The following is an 18225-nucleotide window of genomic DNA, read 5'->3' as shown; positions in this document are numbered from 1 at the left end:
CGAGGCGTTCCCAGGCCAGCCGGAAGACATAGTCTTCCCAACGTGTCCTGGGTCTTCCTCGTGGCCTCCTACCGGTCGGACATGCCCTAAACACCTCCTTAGGGAGGCGCTCGGGTGGCATCCTGACCAGATGCCCGAACCACCTCATCTGGCTACTCTCCATGTGGAGGAGCAGCGGCTTTACTTTGAGCTCCCCCCGGATGACAGAGCTTCTCACCCTATCTCTAAGGGAGAGCCCCGCCACCCGGCGGAGGAAACTCATTTTGGCCGCTTGTACCCGTGATCTTGTCCTTTCGGTCATAACCCAAAGCTCATGACCATAGGTGAGGATGGGAACGTAGATCGACCGGTAAATTGAGAGCTTTGCCTTCCGGCTCAGCTCCTTCTTCACCACAACGGATCGATACAGCGTCCGCATTACTGAAGATGCTGCACCGATCCGCCTGTCGATCTCACGATCCACTCTTCCCTCACTCGTGAACAAGACTCCGAGGTACTTGAAGGTACTTGAACTCCTCCACTTGGGGCAAGATCTCCTCCCCAACCCGGAGATGGCACTCCACCCTTTTCCGGGCGAGAACCATGGACTCGGACTTGGAGGTGCTGATTCTCATCCCAGTCGCTTCACACTCAGCTGCGAACCGATCCAGTGAGAGCTGAAGATCCTGGCCAGATGAAGCCATCAGGACCAAATCATCTGCAAAAAGCAGAGACCTAATCCTGCAGCCACCAAACCGGATCCCCTCAACGCCTTGACTGCGCCTAGAAATTCTGTCCATAAAAGTTATGAACAGAATCGGTGACAAAGGGCAGCCTTGGCGGAGTCCATCCCTCACCGGAAACGTGTCCGACTTACTGCCGGCAATGCGAACCAAGCTCTGACACTGATCATACAGGGAGCGGACCGCCACAATCAGACAGTCCGAAACCCCATACTCTCTGAGCACTCCCCACAGGACTTCCCGAGGGACACGGTCGAATGCCTTCTCCAAGTCCACAAAGCACATGTAGACTGGTTGGGCAAACTCCCATGCACCCTCAAGGACCCTGCCGAGAGTATAGAGCTGGTCCACAGTTCCACGACCAGGACGAAAACCACACTGTTCCTCCTGAATCCGAGGTTCGACTATCCGGCGTAGCCTCCTCTCCAGTACACCTGAATAGACCTTACCGGGAAGGCTGAGGAGTGTGATCCCACGATAGTTAGAACACACCCTCCGGTTCCCCTTTTTAAAGAGAGGAACCACCACCCCGGTCTGCCAATCCAGAGGTACTGCCCCCGATGTCCACGCGAGCAAAACATGTTCTAGACAAAAAAATCACTTCATATTCTCTACTGCTCGCTAGTGTTACCATATCTGAGTTGTTGTGCAGAAATATGGGGAAATAGCTACAAAAGTACACTTGATTCATTAACGGCGTTACAAAAAAGATCAGTTAGAATAATACATAGTTTTGGATATAGAGAACATACAAATCCATTATTTATTTAATCAAAAATACTGAAATTCCACGACATAGTGAATTTGAAAACAGCTAAAATTATACACAAAGCAAACTATAATCTGCTACCCATGAATATACAATAATTCTTCTCAAAAAAAGAGGAGAAATATAATCTTAGAGAAAAATGTAATTTAAAACATTTGTATGCACGTACAACACTTAAGACCTTCAGTATATCAGTATGTGGAATTAAATTAGGGAATGGATTAAGCAAAGCAATCAAACTATGTACTAATATGATCCACTTCAAGAAACTCTTCAAACTTAAAGTGTTTACAAAGTACAAAGAAGAAGAACCATGATAAACATTCTGGATTTATTCCATCCATCCATTCTTTCATTCTCAAAATAATCTTACTTATCTCATCATATGTAATATGACTTACTTCACCAATTAATATTTATTTATTTATTTTGTGATTACTTATGGAGTATATTGTGAATAAATTGAGAACAGGAAGTGAACAAACGTTTTAGCAACTGTTATGTAAAAGAAAAGGGGTAGGATTAAATAAGCTCTGCTTCTTCCTACTCCTTTTCGAACATGTTGAAAAGAGAAACTGGAAATTGTGATGCATCATAGTTGTATGCATGCATGTTCAAAATAAACTCAAACTCAACTCAACTCTCGGCTTCCGTACACACCTGCACGAGGCGGCCCCCTCTACGTCATCCTATAGCACACTTCCGCGTTACCTGACCGACAACAACTCAACACGGTCGGACTAACTAACTAACTAACAAAAACAAACGTTGTTAAATGACTACAATACATTATTGAAGACTTACGCAGCCACGGTGAGTTAATAAAAGCGTTTGTTGCTAAACTTCATTGGCGAATTCGAACACTTATCTTTGCTGTGGGCTGTAGACACAATTCAAACCACACGAAATGCTAAACATCATCCAGCCGATTCGACACACTTTTTTTCAACACTGAAATATTTGAAGTATAATTTATTGTCAACTTTTATATCCATCCATCCATCCATTTCCTACCGCTTGTCCCTTTTGGGGTCGCTGGGGGGTGCTGAACATCATCGGTTGTAATGTTTTTTTTTGTAAACACACACACACACACAAATGCAACCATTCTTTTTTGGAAAACAGACAAAAAGAACAACTTCTAAATATATCTACAAATATTACATTAGATATGACGCAAAAGGAATATGTTTCTGAACGAATCAATCTGCTCCAGAATGGCTGAAAACCTAAAGACTGAGCTGGTCAGCGCCATCCACCTGCAGGAAGTGGAATTGTCGGACAGGTCGTCTGAGGGCCAACAGGATGTGAAAAACAATAGTATGCACGCAAGCTCCTTCTGTTGATCTTTTTTTTTTTTTTTGACAATGATGTCCCGCTCTGATATTTATTTACAGGTGACACCTTCACGGTGGAGGAAGCCGTGGAACACATCGGATTTGGAAGATTTCACGTGATGCTCTTTATCATCATGGGAAGCACCAACGTAAGGCAATACATTTCGTCATTTTAAACGCAACAAACCATAATTGTGTACATCAAAAAAAAAAGTCTCAGGGTGGAGGACAGAGTCAAACAACTTGCACTGAGCCTAGTAGAGATGCGCGGATAGGCAATTTATCTCATCCGCAACCGCGTCAGAAAGTCGTCATCCATCCGCCATCCACCCGATGTAACGTTTGATCAGAACTGCATCCGCCCGCCATCCGCCCGTTGTTATATATCTAATATTAATAAAAAAAAAAAAAAAGGGTGAAAACTACGCGAATTGCACCTTGTGCAGACAAGATTTTTCGATCGGACACGGAGGAATTAGCGATGTAAAAGACCACGTTGGGACAAAAAAACACAAGTCTAATGCCGTTGCTAGCGATACAAGTGGAAAACTTTCAACGTTTTTCGTCGCCCAAACAGATTCTTTGGATGTGATAAATGCCGAAGTTTTATTTACGGAGGCAATAATTGAGCATGGACTTCCAATCGCACTGGCTGATCACATGGGACAGTTAATAATGTAATGCAACCTTTAAAAATCATTACGCGGTGATCGCGATCCCAAAAATAAACTTTTCTTGCATGATAATGTCCAGAAAAATTCGCTTTACATTACTATAGAGTCCTTTTAACGAATGAGTTTGATGGTTTATCACAAACCTTAAATGAAATTCCATGGCCACCGTCCTGCTCTCTATATCAACCAGGGTGAGCCCCACCCCTTTCGTGAGCGCACTGAGCGCGGAGTGACCCCTTTTACGCGCCCCCGGCAACAGGGGTAGCAAGCAGGTAAGCTGCGCGGGCGGAGCGCGCGGAGTGACCCATGTTACGAGCCCCCGGCCACGGGGGTGGCGGGCAGGTAAGCTGCTTACATGCTGCGCGTGACGCCGGCCGCGGCGAAAGCGGACGAGGCGGGGTGTCGGTGCGGTGGGCGCGGTAGTGACCCTGGACGTGCGTCAGGCCCTTCTCGCGGATCGCCTCAGCTACGGCTCCCGGTGGGGCCCTCTCGGGGGAAGGGGCCTCGGTCCCGGACCCCGGCGAGGCGTCCCTTCTCCCTCCGTAAAAGTGTCCATCTCTTTTTTTTTTTTTCTTCTGTTGTGGCATATGCAGCAGGTGCCTGCTCGTTTTTCGTATGTGGGTAACAACATTTAACTATGTATATATATTTCCCAATTGGTTTAACTGCCACCCGCAAAAAAAAAAAAAATAAAAAAAAAATAAAAAATATCTAATTAATCCGCCCGACCCGACCCGCGAGCGGATAAAATCTTATTTTTTTTAATTTCATCCGCCCGATCCGCGGATAATCCGCGGACTCCGCGGTTGTGTCCGCAAACCGCGCATCTCTAGAGCCTAGTCTATAAAATCCGCTACACCTCCCTGATACCGAAGTACATGTCAAACTACTTCCTTAATGACCGCCATAACCCCAACACTAGGGGGAGCTCCACTAACCACGTTAAACCCAGATTCCGATCTATCAAAGGTACTCAGTGGCCTAGTGGTTAGAGTGTCCGCCCTGAGATCGGTAGGTTGTGAGTTCAAACCCCGGCCGAGTCATACCAAAGACTATAAAAATGGGACCCATTACCTCCCTGCTTGGCACTCAGCATCAAGGGTTGGAATTGGGGGTTAAATCACCAAAATGATTCCCGGGCGCGGCCACCGCTGCTGCCCACTGCTCCCCTCACCTCCCAGGGGGTGATCAAGGGTGATGGGTCAAATGCAGAGAATAATCTCGCCACACCTAGTGTGTGTGTGACAATCATTGGTACTTTAACTTTAACTTTAACTTTAACTTTAACTCATTCTCCTTCTATGCCACATCAATATGGAATGCACTCCCAACACGTGTAAAAGAAAGGGCATCTCTATCCTCCTTCAAAATCGCACTAAAAGAACACCTCCAGGCAACTTCAACCCTAAACTAACACCCTCCCCACTCCACAGCCCCCCTCCCCGGATTGTAAATAATCAAATGTACCGTATTTTTCGGACTATAAGTCGCAGTTTTTTTCATAGTTTGGCCGGGGGTGCGACTTATACTCGGGAGCGACTTATGTGTGAAATTATTAACACATTACCGTAAAATATCAAATAATATTATTTAGCTCATCACGTAAGAGAATAGACGTATACGATTTCATGGGATTTAGCGATTAGGAGTGACAGATTGTTTGATAAACGTATAGCATGTTCTATATGTTATAGTTATTTGAATGAGTCTTACCATATGTTACGTTAACATACCAGGCACGTTCTCAGTTGGTTATTTATGCGTCATATAACGTACACTTACTCAGCCTGTTGTTTACTATTCTTTATTTATTTTAAATTGCCTTTCAAATGTCTATTCTTGGTGTTGGGTTTTATCAAATAAATTTCCCCCAAAAATGCGACTTGTACTCCAGTGCGACTTATACTCCGAAAAATACGGTAGATACTTATTGTTATGCTTTCTGATCTCTCTCTCTCTCTATGTTCACCATACTTGCCAACCTTGAGACCTCCGATTTCGGGAGGTGGGTGGGGGGGCGTGGTTGGGGGCGTGGCTAAGAGGGGAGAAGTATATTTACAGCTAGAATTCACCAAGTCAAGTATTTCATATATATATATATATATATATATATATATATATATATATATATATGTATATATATATATAAAAAAATATATATATATATATAAGAAATACTTGACTTTCAGTGAATTCTAGCTATAAATATATATTTATTTTAGTGTATATATATATATTATATATATATATATATATATATATATATATATATATATAAAAAAAAAAATATATATATATAAGAAATACTTGACTTTCAGTGAATTCTAGCTATAAATATATATTTATTTTAGTGTATATATATATATTATATATATATATATATATAAAAGAAATACTTGAATTTCAGTGTTCATTTATTTACACATATACTGAGTTAAGGGTTGAATTGTCCAACCTTGTTCTATTCTCTGTCACTATTTTTCTAACCATGCTGAACGTCCTCTCTGATGATGCATTGCTGTGTGGCACGCACAAAAGTGCTTTCATCAAATGCACTAGATGGCAGTATTGTCCTGTTTAAGAGTGTCACAACATTGCTGTTTACGGCAGACGAACTGCTTTACGGCAGACCAAAACATGACTGCTGTTGTTGTGTGTTGTTACCGCGCTGGGAGGACGTTAATGAAACTGCCTAACAATAAACCCACATAAGGAACTAAGAACTCGCCCTCGATCATTCTACAATTATAACGTCATTGGGCAGGCACACCGTTTATATTGTGGGAAAGCGGACTCAGGTCCGCATGGACCTGAGTCCGCCTGATTTTCGGGAGATCATTTGTCCCGGGAGGTTTTCGGGAGAGGCGCTGAATTTCGGGAGTCTCCCGGAAAATCCGGGAGGGTTGGCAAGTATGATGTTCACTACTTGCTGTACATATCCTACCAAGTCAGTCCTACACTGTTTCAATGTCCATTTCTCTGATGATGCAATTGTTGATGACAGAAGTGTTGATATCAACCAAACCTAACCCCCTGCCCCCCTCCACATCCCACACCCCGGATTGTAAATAATGTAAATAATTCAATGTATATACTCTGATAAGATTATCTTGTGTGATGACTGTATTATGATGATAGTATACATCTGTATCATGAATCAATTTAAGTGGACCCTGACTTAAACAAGTTGAAAAACTTATTCGGGTGTTACCATTTAGTGGTCAATTGTACAGAATATGTACTGTACTGTGCAACCTACTAATAAAAGTTTCAATCAATCAACGTGTAGATCGTGGAGGCCATGGAGATCATGTTCCTGCCGGTGGTTGCTCCTGAGATTCGTTGTGAGTGGCGTCTGGAGGACTGGCAGGTGGCGCTAGTGTCCACGGTAAGTGGGAGGATGTCTGTTAGCATGGAAGGCCAGTAACGTGGTGGCAGTGGAGCTAGACTCTCTGGCGGTGGTGTCAGAGAGGAGAAGTCTAGCAAAGCTCCTAGCCATTACGGACAACACCTCCTACCCGCTACACTCGGACCTGGCGGAGAGAATGAGCACGTTCAGGGGACGGATCAGACTCCCAAAATGCAACACAGAACGACACAGAAAGTCCTTCATCCCGACAGCCATCAGACTGTATAATGCATGTGTTCCTTTTTGACTGTACTTGAATGTATAATAGACTATATTTATATTATTCACATGTGAATAATGCTGTATAATAGACTGTATTTATATTATTCACATGTGAATAATGATGTATAATAGACTGTATTTATATTATTCACATGTAAAAAAATACCTACCGTATTTTTCGGACTATAAGTCGCAGTTTTTTTCATAGTTTGGCCGGGGGTGCGACTTATACTCAGGAGCGACTTATATGTGAAATTAACACATTACCGTAAAATATCAAATAATATTATTTAGCTCATTCACGTAAGAGACTAGACGTTTAAGATTTCATGGGATTTAGCGATTAGGAGTGACAGATTGTTTGGTAAACGTATAGCATGTTCTATATGTTATAGTTATTTGAATGACTCTTACCATAATATGTTACGTTAACATACCAGGCACGTTCTCAGTTGGTTATTTATGCCTCATATAACGTACACTTATTCAGCCTGTTGTTCACTATTCTTTATTTATTTTAAATTGCCTTTCAAATGTCTATTTTTGGTGTTGAGTTTTATCAAATAAATTTCCCCCAAAAATGCGACTTATACTCCAGTGCGACTTATATATGTTTTTTTCCTTCTTTATTATGCATTTTCGGCCGGTGCGACTTATACTCTGGAGCGACTTATAGTCCGAAAAATACGGTAAGTGTTTATTTTTTATTGTGAGCGAACTGTGGTGCTGAATTTCCCCCAGGGATCAATAAAGTACTTTCTATTCTATTCTATTCTATTCATATTAGCATAACAATGATGTCGTCATGACGTAATTGATGGTACTTGTACTATCTACTTTTGTGTTTTCAGATGGTGTTTTTGGGCTTCATGCTGTGCGGCGTCCTGAGTGGATACTTGGCTGACAAATACGGCCGCTGGAAGGTTGCCACATATTGAAAAGTTGTAAGAAAAAGAAAAAAAAGGCCAAATTCGATGTTTGTTGTCTTCAGGTTGTTTTTGGAGGTTTCCTGTGGAGCACCTACTTCTCCTTCCTCACCTCCTTCGCTCCGTCCTATTCGTGGTTCATCTTCCTGCGCAGCATGGTGGGCTGCGGCGTGGCTGCAGTGTCGCAGGGGTCAGACAGACTCACACACACACACACACACACACACACACACACACACAAGTCATACTGACAAGCTTTCTGTGCAGGTTTGTGTTAAAGACCGAGTTCATTCCAGCCAAATATCGAGCTGTCCTGTTGCCATTGGCCTCCGTGAGTCGCACACAGGAAGCTCCGCCCCCTCATTTTTTGCTGACATCACCTCACGCACGCTTTGTTTGTGAGTTTAGATCTTTTGGATGACAGGAACCATGCTGATCATCATCCTTGGAATGCTGGTTGTTCCAACACTTGGCTGGAGGTGGATGATCCGCATCTCCATGTCCCCCAGCATCATCCTCATGTTCCTCTTCCAGGTGGAAGTCTTGTCCACCTGTGCCCTCTTGTCTCCACCTGTGCCCTCTTGTCTCCACCTGTGCCCTCTTGTCTCCACCTGTGCCCTCTTGTCTCCACCCATGCCCTCTTGTCTCCACCCGTGCCCTCTTGTCTCCACCCGTGCCCTCTTGTCTCCACCCATGCCCTCTTGTCTCCACCCATGCCCTCTTGTCTCCACCTGTGCCCTCCTGTTTCCACCTGTCCCCAGTTGTCTCCACGTGTCTCCCCTTGTCTTAACCCGTGCCCTTTTCTTTCCATCTGTGCCCTCTTCTCCTCTTTTGTTTCCACCTGACCCCTCTTCTTCTTCTTCTCATTTTCTTGTTTCCAGCTGTGCCTTCTTGTCTCCACTTGTGCCCTCTTCTCTCTCTTGTTTTCACCTGTTCCCTCTTCTTTCCACCGGTTCCCTTCTTTGACCCTCTAGTTTCCTCTTCTCCCCACCTGTCCCTTCTTGTTTCCGCCTGCAGAAAACAAATGTTTCTTTTCCCGTGTTTAGTTCATTCCTGAGTCGGCTCGCTTCAACGTGTCGGCAGGAAACGTTCAGGCCGCAGTGGACACGCTAAACTGGATTGCCAAGATGAACAAAGCCTCTCTTCCGCCGGGACGTCTGGTGGAGCCTGTTGTGGTGCGTCTTCCGTCCCCACAGACGAGTCCGGGGAAAGGGGGCTGAGGTTCTAAAGGTTCTGTTGGTGTTTCAGGAGAAGAGAGGCAACTGGAGGGTTTTGGTGGGGCCCGCCTTTAGGAGGACAACTTTGCTGCTCTGGTACTCATGGTAACGTATCGCCTGCTTGTGTCAATCACTCCACCCGAATGGAGGCTAAGCGTACTGTAAAAAACATGGCCTCCTGGCATGTTGTCATTTCCTGTTTTAGGTTTGTGGCGTCCTTCACGTACTACGGGTCGGTTCTGAGTAGCTCTGAGCTTCTGGAAAAGAACTTATTGTGTGTGACCGACGGCGACCACGAGCATCAGGTCAAACATCTCACTGAGGACGAACGCTGTTACTGCATCCCCTTCGCCAACAACGATTATCACACGCTCCTCATCAGCTGCTTGGGAGAGGTTGCACGTGAGTCCCAGACCTGTCCCGCCTGTCCTTCCAAATAACACACAAAGAAAGAAACATCTGTTCGTTTTCATGTCCACTCAGTTATCCCAGTAAACATCTGTCTGCTCAACGTGTTCGGAAGGAAGAGGTCTTTAATGATGTTGCAGCTAGGGGCGGCCGTCTTCTTCCTGATGCTCAACATCTGTACCACAATGTAAGAACATTCATGCTAGATCTGATGCTCTGTTCCGTTGAGTCCACATGGATCTGGTTGACTTGGTCCATATAAACCAGGTCTACGTCAATATGGTTGACTTAGATCAGATCCACATAGTTCTGATCCACGTATATCTGATTGATTGGATCACGTACTCTGGGTCTGGTTGACCGGATCCATATAGACCAGGTCCATGTAGATCTGGTTGACCGAAACCACATGGAGCAGATCTAACTAAAGCTGTTCCACATAAATCTGGTTGACCGGATATACAGAAATGAGTTCCATGTAGATCTGGCTGACTGATTCCATTTGGACCAGGTCAGCATAGGAGCAGGACCACTCAGATCTGGTTGACGGGATCCAGCTAGACCAGTTCCAGATACATCTAGTTGACCGGATCTAGATAGACCAGGTCCACGTAGATCTCATTTACCAGATCCACATAGATCTGGTTGACCGGGCTCACCTAGACCTGTTCCACATTGATCGAGTTGACTCGATCCAAAAATAAAAAAATAGGTCCACGAAGATCTGGTTGACTGCATCCACCTGGACCAACTCCACGTTGGTCTGGTTGACCGGTTCTACCTCGACCAGGTCCACGCAGATCAGATTGAATGGATCCACCTAGACTAGTTCAACCCAGATCTTGGTCACCGAATCTACATTGACTAGGTCCATGTAGATCTGGTTGACTGAATCCGCGTAGACCAGGTCTACGTAGATCATGTTGACCGGATCCACATAGATCAGGTTGACCGGATCCACATTGACTAGGTCCACTCAGATCTAGTTTACCAGGTACACCTACACTAGGTTCTTGTAGATCTGGTTGAACGAATCCACATAGACCAGGTCCTCGTAGCTCTGGTTGATTGAAGCCACGTAGACCAGGTCCTCGTAGGTATGGTTTACAGGATCCACATAGACCAGGTCCTAGTAGATCTAGTTGACAGGATCCACATAGACCAGGTCCTCACAGATCTGAGATGTTCATTTTGTGCTTTCAGGTTGGGCTTCACCGTAATTTTGTTCCTGCTACGCTCTCTGGTCTCAATGAACTTCACCGTAGTTTATATCTACACGGCGGAGGTATTGTCCTTGTTCCAAATCGTTGGAATAGATGGTGTGGATCAGGCGCTAGATGCTTATTGTGGTTCTGGTCTTCAGGTGTATCCGACTGTGGCGCGGTCGCTGGGGATGGGTTTCTCCACGTCGTTCAGTCGTATCGGAGGAATGATTGCTCCTTTCATCGCTCAGGTGTGTTTGCAATCCTGATTCTGTTTGTGATCCTGTGGTTGACGCTCCTCTGCGGGTACTTCAGGTGCTCATGTCTCAGTCTGTGATCCTGGCGCTGAGTCCGTTCGCCACGGCGTGTGTGCTCTGTGCTGTGGGAAGCTTTCTTTTGCCGATAGAAACAAAAGGTCGAGCTTTGCAGGTGAGACTCGTCTCTGCATCTTATTGATTTTTTTCTTACAAAGTCACAGTCTTTGTCTTTTTTTCTTCTTTTGTAGCAAATCTCCTGACCCCACTACCTGAACAAAGAATATTTTATTCATTATTTTCTAACATGAAAGTAACTCACTGCAGTTGGAATGTTTAGGTGCTTTTTAAAAAAGGTTGACTTTTTGAAAATTTGCACAGGTCTTTGTTAAAATAACGTTGTTGTTTTTTTTTACACTCCTACAGTCTGTTTCAAATAGATCAGTGATTCTCGAACGAGTGGTACAGACGCTTTATCTAGTCGTACGTCAAAGACTCACTTTGTTAAAGTACAGTGTTTTATTTTCTTATATTCAAACTGTTTGTAATGTGACCTTGGCCAAACATATTAAATGTAATTGTTATTAAATAGAACCTCTGTTGTATTTCAAAGAATACTTAGGCCTACTGGCCCTGCGATGAGGTGGCGACTTGTCCAAGGTGTACACCGCCTTCCGCCCGATTGTAGCTGAGATAGGCTCCAGCGCCCCCCGCGACCCCGATGGGAATAAGCGGTAGAAAATGGATGGAGGGATGGACTTAGGCCTACTGTGCAACTGTATTTTAACGTGGGTCATTGCGGTGCTTGGAGAGCCAAGTTTTTCCTGAGGTGGTACTGGGTGGAAAAAAGTTTGAGAACCACTGAAATAGATATTAGTTTTTTTACATTCTTAAACATCTTTTTTTTTAATTACATGTGTCAAACTCAAAGCCCAGGGACCAGTTTTGGCCTGCCACATCATATTATGTGGCCCGCAATAGCCTGGAAATTAAATGCGTCAATAAAGTACTTGACAGAACAAAAAAATACATGAACCGTATGCAATTGCATATCTTTTCAACTTTAATATTATATAATAATGTAAATATTACCATACATTCCAAGCTTGTTTTGTTGAAATACGAATACATGCTCAAATATCTGCTTAATTGCGTTATGATTTTAAAGCAAGTAATCCATCAAACTGTACACTGTAAAAACGTCTCTAGATTTTATAGTAGAAAACTTGCAATTCAGTTGCCAAAATTGTACCTTAAAACCGTGGTACGTTATTCCATTTACAGTAAATGCTGTAAAAAACGCAGTACATTTTATGTTACAATTCCAGCGACTGAGCAGCCAGCAAAGTCTACAGATTTATTTTTAGTGTATGTAAAATATATGTATAATACTGTAATCATATTCATAAGCAATTGTGCAACATCATGAAGCGAATCCTTATTTTTTATATTCACATATTATTCACCCTTACAAACGGCCCCCTGAGTGCAGCCTCATCTGCAATGTGATTTTGTGTCCAAAATGAGTTGGACACTCCCGTTTTCAATAGTTAATTGTTTTACATTCCACACATTTTTTTTTCCAAAATAAGTAAAAAACGTTTAGCTTCACATACATTTTTTTTTTTTAAATAAAGTAATTTTCTAAACACCCACACGTCTTTGTTTTGAATAAAGTAAAATAAAATACATACCCACACATCTTTGTTTTGAATAAAGTATGTTTTTTTTTACCTTCCCACACTTCTTTGTTTCAAATAGTTATTTTTATTTTTTTTACATCCGCGTAAATCTTTGTTTTAAATACTTTTTTCTTCGCACTCGTCTTTGTAATTTTTGAATAATGTTCATCCTTGTTTTACTTTCGCACACATTGTGTTTTTTACTTTGGCACAGGCCTTTGTTTAAAATAAAAATATATTGTTTTACAAATTCGCACACATTTTTGTTTTAAACCAAGTTAATGTTTTGGTATTCACACGGGTCTTTGTTTTAAATGAAATACTTTTTTTTACATTCTTACTCATCTCGGTTTAAACCAGGGGTGTCAAACGTACGGCCCGCGGGCTGGATCAGGCCCGCGAACAGGTTTTATACGGCCCGCGGGATGAGTTTGCCAAGTATAAAAATGAGCCAACATTTTTTAATGAAAGAAACTGCTGTTCTATAAGTGTCCACTAGATGTCGCAATAGCAATTATTTGTATCTTTGTAAATGATGCTACATATGTAAAAAAAAAAAATAAACCACATGATGTTGTGTACCAGTCGACAAAATTGAGCAAACTACATAAATCCTGTTATTTGATTTTGATATTATTTTTTTATCTTGCGAGATTGAAAATGAACACCAATGAGTTGACTGATGAACATTATCACATAATTTATTCAGAAAGTATAAATAACGACAAATAAAGATAGAATACTATTAACCGCAACATGTAAGTGTAAAAAAAAAACAACAACATTATGATTTGTACATTTTCAGAATGTGCTTGTTATATTTTTAAACAAAGAAAACAATCTGAAGTTGTCTTTATTTTTAAGTTATCGTGCCGTGATTTCACCAACTTTGGAGTAGATTTTTCTCCATGTGGCCCCCGATCTAAAACGAGTTTGACACCCGTGGTTTAAATAAAGCTTATTTGTTCTACGTTTGCACACATTTGCTTTAAATAATATATATTTTTTTACATTTAAACACATCTCTGTTTGAAATAAAGTATTTTTTAAATTCCCACATTTCTTGGTTTTAGAGCGTTTATATTTTTACATTCGCACGCTTCTTGTAAAATAAAGTTTCTGTTTTACATTCGCACACGTATTTGTTTTAAGTAAACACTTATTTACATTGTGAAGTGAAGTGAATTACATTTATATAGCACTTTTTCTCAAATGACTCAAAGCGCTTTTACATTGTGAAACCCAATATTTAAGTTACATTTAAACCAGTGTGGGTGGCACTGGGAGCAGGTGGGTAAAGTGTCTTGCCCAAGGACACAACGGCAGTGACTAGGATGTTGGAAGCGGGGATCGAACCTGCAACTCTCAAGTTGCAGGCACGGCCGCTCTACCAACCGAGCTATACCGCCCCAACATTGGGAGCTCCATTGCTGACAATGCGGTTCTTGTTGCTAAACACAGAAAGTCAGCAGCAGCCCTGCAGGGGGCGCTCTGTGCTCTCGCCCTAATTGAAAACAACCCAAGTCTTTAAGCTCGTTTGCGCAGATTTAAGATTACTGTCTGAACAGTAGCCCCGCCCCCCGACTTTAACCTGTGCACGTGCATCAGTATGTGTGATTAGAATGGATTTAACGATGTACAGAAGCACCTGTTGAACTTGCAGCTGAGATGTGAGTATCCTACACAACAATTCTATACATTTGTCAGTCTAACAAAAGTTGTTTTAATCATAGGAATAATCAAAGTTCATTTGATGTGCAGGTAGGAATAAGTGAAGTGTGATTAAATGGGTCTTAGGAAAGGCGGAGCAATGCAGACATGCTTTAAGCAGGACTGTCTGAGCATATAAAACATGTTACAAACAGGAAGAAGTGTGCTACAAACAGGAAGTAATGTGTTACAAACAGACTGAAGCATGTTGCAAACATAAATATGTGTGTCACAAACTAAAATAAGGGTGTCACAAACAGAAAGTAATGTGTTATAAACAGACAGAAGCATGTTGCAAACAGAAATACGTGTGCTACAAACAGAAATGCGTGTGTTACAAACAGAAATACGTGTGTTACAAACATAAATAAACGAGTTACAAACAGGAAGAAGCTTGTTACAAACAGAAAGAAGTTTGTTACAAACAGAAATAAGCATGTTGCAAACAGGAAGAAGTGTGTTACAAATAGGAAGAAGGGTGTTGCAAACAGAAAGAAGCATGTTACAAATAGAAATAAGTGTGGTACAAACAGTAAGAAGTGGGTTACACACAGGAAGAAGTGTGTTACAAACAGGAAGTAATGTGTTACATCCAGACAGAAGCATGTTGCAAACATAAATACGTGTGTTGCAAACAGAAAGAAGCTTGTTAGAAACAGGAAGTAATGTGTTACAAAGAGACAGAAACATGTTGCAAACAGAAATACGTGTGTTACAAACAGAAAGAAACGAGTTACAAACAGGAAGAAGCTTGTTACAAACGGAAAGAAGCATGTTGCAAACAGGAAGAAGTGTGTTGCAAATAGGAAGAAGGGTGTTACAAACAGAAAGTAATGTGTTACAAACAGACAGAAGCATGTTGCAAACAGAAATATGTGTGTTACAAACAGAAAAAAACGAGTTACAAACAGGAAGAAGCTTGTTACAAACGGAAATAAGCATGTTGCAAACAGGAAGAAGTGTGTTACAAATAGGAAGAAGGGTGTTGCAAACAGAAAGAAGCATGTTACAAATAGAAATAAGTGTGGTACAAACAGTAAGAAGTGGGTTACACACAGGAAGAAGTGTGTTACAAACAGGAAGTAATGTGTTACATCCAGACAGAAGCATGTTGCAAAAATAAATACGTGTGTTGCAAACAGAAAGAAGCTTGTTAGAAACAGGAAGTAATGTGTTACAAAGAGACAGAAGCATGTTACAAACAGGAATACGTGTGTTACAAACAGAAAGAAATGAGTTACAAACAGGAAGAAGCTTGTTACAAACAGAAAGAAGCATGTTGCAAACAGGAAGAAATGTGTTACAAATAAGCATATTGCAAACAGGAAGAAGTGTGTTACAAATAAACATGTTGCAAACAGGAAGAAGTGTGTTACTAATAGGAAGACGGGTGTTGCAAACAGAAAGAAGCATGTTACAAATAGAAATAAGTGTAGTACAAACAGTAAGAAGTGGGTTACACACAGGAACAAGTGTGTTACATACAGAAAGAAGTGTGTTGCAAACAGGAAGAAGTGTGTTGCAAATAGGAAGAAGTGTGTTACAAACAGGAAGAATGTGTTACAAACCAAGTATATCTAGCTGCAGCTGAGCACAACTACTTCATGTGGCGCCCACTCTGTCTCTCCCACTTTAGGTCGAAGTCGCGTCCACTTAAAGACATGCCCACAATGGTGACGAGTCGACAACGGAAGTGTATCCTCTCTTAAACAGAAGTGAAGCTGGAAAGACAATATATAACACGGAAAACAGAAATAATTAAAAAAAAAAAAGCACTGCTGAAAATAAGTTAAGGTTATGGCAGGTTTGGGCTTTGGTTAGGGTTGGGGTTGTATATAATCAGCCGAAAAAGCAATACATTCAACAATCGAAATAATAATAGCCAATGGTGCGTTGCATTAGCCATCTAGGATCAGGTTACAAATCAAGTGTCCACTTTCGTATTGTCAGCGCCGCTGTGGGCATGTCTTTAAAACACGTGGGCGCAACTTGGAGTGGGCGCCACATAGAGTAGTGTTTCCGTGTTGCAAACAGGAATAACCATGTTACAAACAGGAACTAGTGCATTACAAACAGAAAGTAGTATATTGCAAACCGGAAGAGGTGTGGTTCCAACAGGAAGAAATGTGAAAGAAACAGGAACAAATGTGTTGCTAACAGAAGGAAGTGTGTCACTAACAGAAAGAAGTGTGTTAAAAACTGAAAGACATACGTTACTAACAGGAAAAAGCATGTTTAAAAACAGGAAGAAGTGTGTTATTGACAGAAGAAAGTGTGTTACAAACAGAAAGAAGTGTGTTATTGACAGAAGAAAGTGTGTTAAAAACAGAAAAAAGCATGTTATAAACATCAAGAAATGTGTGTTGCAAACAGGAATAAGCACGTTACAAACAGGAAGAAGCGTGTTACAAACAGGAAAATGTTTTACAAACAAAAAGAAATGGGTTACACACAGGAAGAAGCATGTTACAAACAGGAAGAAGTGTGTTACTAACAGGAAGAAGCGTGTGAGAACAGGAAGAAGCATGTTACAAACAGGAAAATGTGTGTTACACACAGGAATAAGGATGTTACAAAAAGAAAGAAGCATGTTACAAACAGAAATAATCTTGTTAAAAACAGGAAAAAGCAGGTTGCAAACAAGAGAGCAGCGTGCAACAAACAAAAGCATGAAGTGTGTTACAAACAGAAAGTAGTGTGTTACAAACAGGACACAATGTGATGCAAACAGGAAGAAATGTGTTATAAACAGAAATAAGTGTGTTATTAACAGGAAGAAATGGGTTAAAAACATAACAATGTGTTACAAACAGAAAAAAAGTGTGGTACAAACAGAAAGAAGCATGTTACAAACAGATAAGTGTGTAACCAACCGGAAGAAGCATGTTACAAACAGAAATAAACGTGTTACAAAAAGGAAGAAGTGTTACAAACAAAAAGAAGCATGTTGCAAACAGGAAGAAGCGTGTTACAAACAGAGGGAAGCATGTAACAAACAGAAATAAGTGGGTAACAAACAGAAAGAAGCATGCTGCGAACAGGAAGAAATGTGATACAAACAGGAAGAAATTGGTTACAAACAAAGAATAATGTTACTAACCGGAAGAAATTGGTTAAAAAGAGAAAGACGCATGTTACAAACAGGAATAAGTGTGTTACACACAGAAAGAAGCATGTTACAAACAAGAAAGGGTATGTTACAAACAGAAAGATGCATGTTACAAAAAGAAAGAAGTGTGCTACAAACAGGAAGAAGCATGTTACAAACAGGAAATGTGTGTTACACACAGGAAGAAGTGTGTTGCAAACAGGCAGAAGCATGTTGCAAAAATAAAAGTGTGTTACATACAGGAAGAAGCGTGTTACGAACAAAAAAATGTGTGTTACAAACAGGAAGAAGAATGTTGCAAACAGGAAGAAGTTTGTGACAAACAGAAGGAAGCGTGTAACAAACAGAAAGAAGTGTGTAACAAACAGGAAAAAGCATGTTGCGAACAGGAAGAAATGTGATACAAACAGGAAGAAATGTGTTACAAATAGAAAGACGTGTGTTACCAACAGGAAGAAATAGGTTAAAAACAGAAAGACACATGTTACAAGCAGAAAAAAGTGTGTTACAAACAGAAAGAAGGATGTTAAACAGAAAGAAGTGTGTTACGAACAGGGAGAAACGTGTTGCAAACAGGAAGAAGC

At 41.4% G+C, this 18225-nt stretch overlaps 1 protein-coding gene across 1 annotated transcript; it reads left to right on the top strand.

The window, feature by feature from the left end:
• Positions 1-2157: 2157 nt before the first annotated feature.
• Positions 2158-12690, top strand: svopl (SVOP-like). The gene is made up of 16 exons (XM_061958926.2): positions 2158-2304; positions 2708-2811; positions 2889-2977; positions 6792-6890; positions 7985-8056; positions 8125-8249; positions 8327-8390; positions 8468-8593; positions 9106-9234; positions 9308-9381; positions 9482-9678; positions 9760-9871; positions 10888-10969; positions 11048-11137; positions 11202-11315; positions 11392-12690. The coding sequence occupies exons 2-16, from the start codon at positions 2709-2711 to the stop codon at positions 11401-11403; spliced, it is 1488 nt and encodes a 495-aa protein (XP_061814910.1). The 5' UTR covers positions 2158-2304; position 2708; the 3' UTR covers positions 11404-12690.
• Positions 12691-18225: the final 5535 nt, after the last annotated feature.

The sequence above is a fragment of the Nerophis lumbriciformis genome, linkage group LG05 (genome assembly GCF_033978685.3).
Source record: "Nerophis lumbriciformis linkage group LG05, RoL_Nlum_v2.1, whole genome shotgun sequence".
In the NCBI taxonomy this organism is placed as follows: Eukaryota; Metazoa; Chordata; class Actinopteri; order Syngnathiformes; family Syngnathidae; genus Nerophis; species Nerophis lumbriciformis.
This window is presented reverse-complemented; position numbering and strand designations above follow the sequence as displayed.

Excerpts from the sequence above, each read along its gene's own strand:
- svopl (XM_061958926.2), top strand. The coding sequence starts at position 2,709 with ATGGCTGAAAACCTAAAGACTGAGCTGGTCAGCGCCATCCACCTGCAG. Across the intron at positions 8,057-8,124 it reads ACAAATACGGCCGCTGGAAG|GTTGTTTTTGGAGGTTTCCT; the intron begins GTTGCCACATAT and ends TGTTGTCTTCAG. Across the intron at positions 9,235-9,307 it reads GTCTGGTGGAGCCTGTTGTG|GAGAAGAGAGGCAACTGGAG; the intron begins GTGCGTCTTCCG and ends TTGGTGTTTCAG.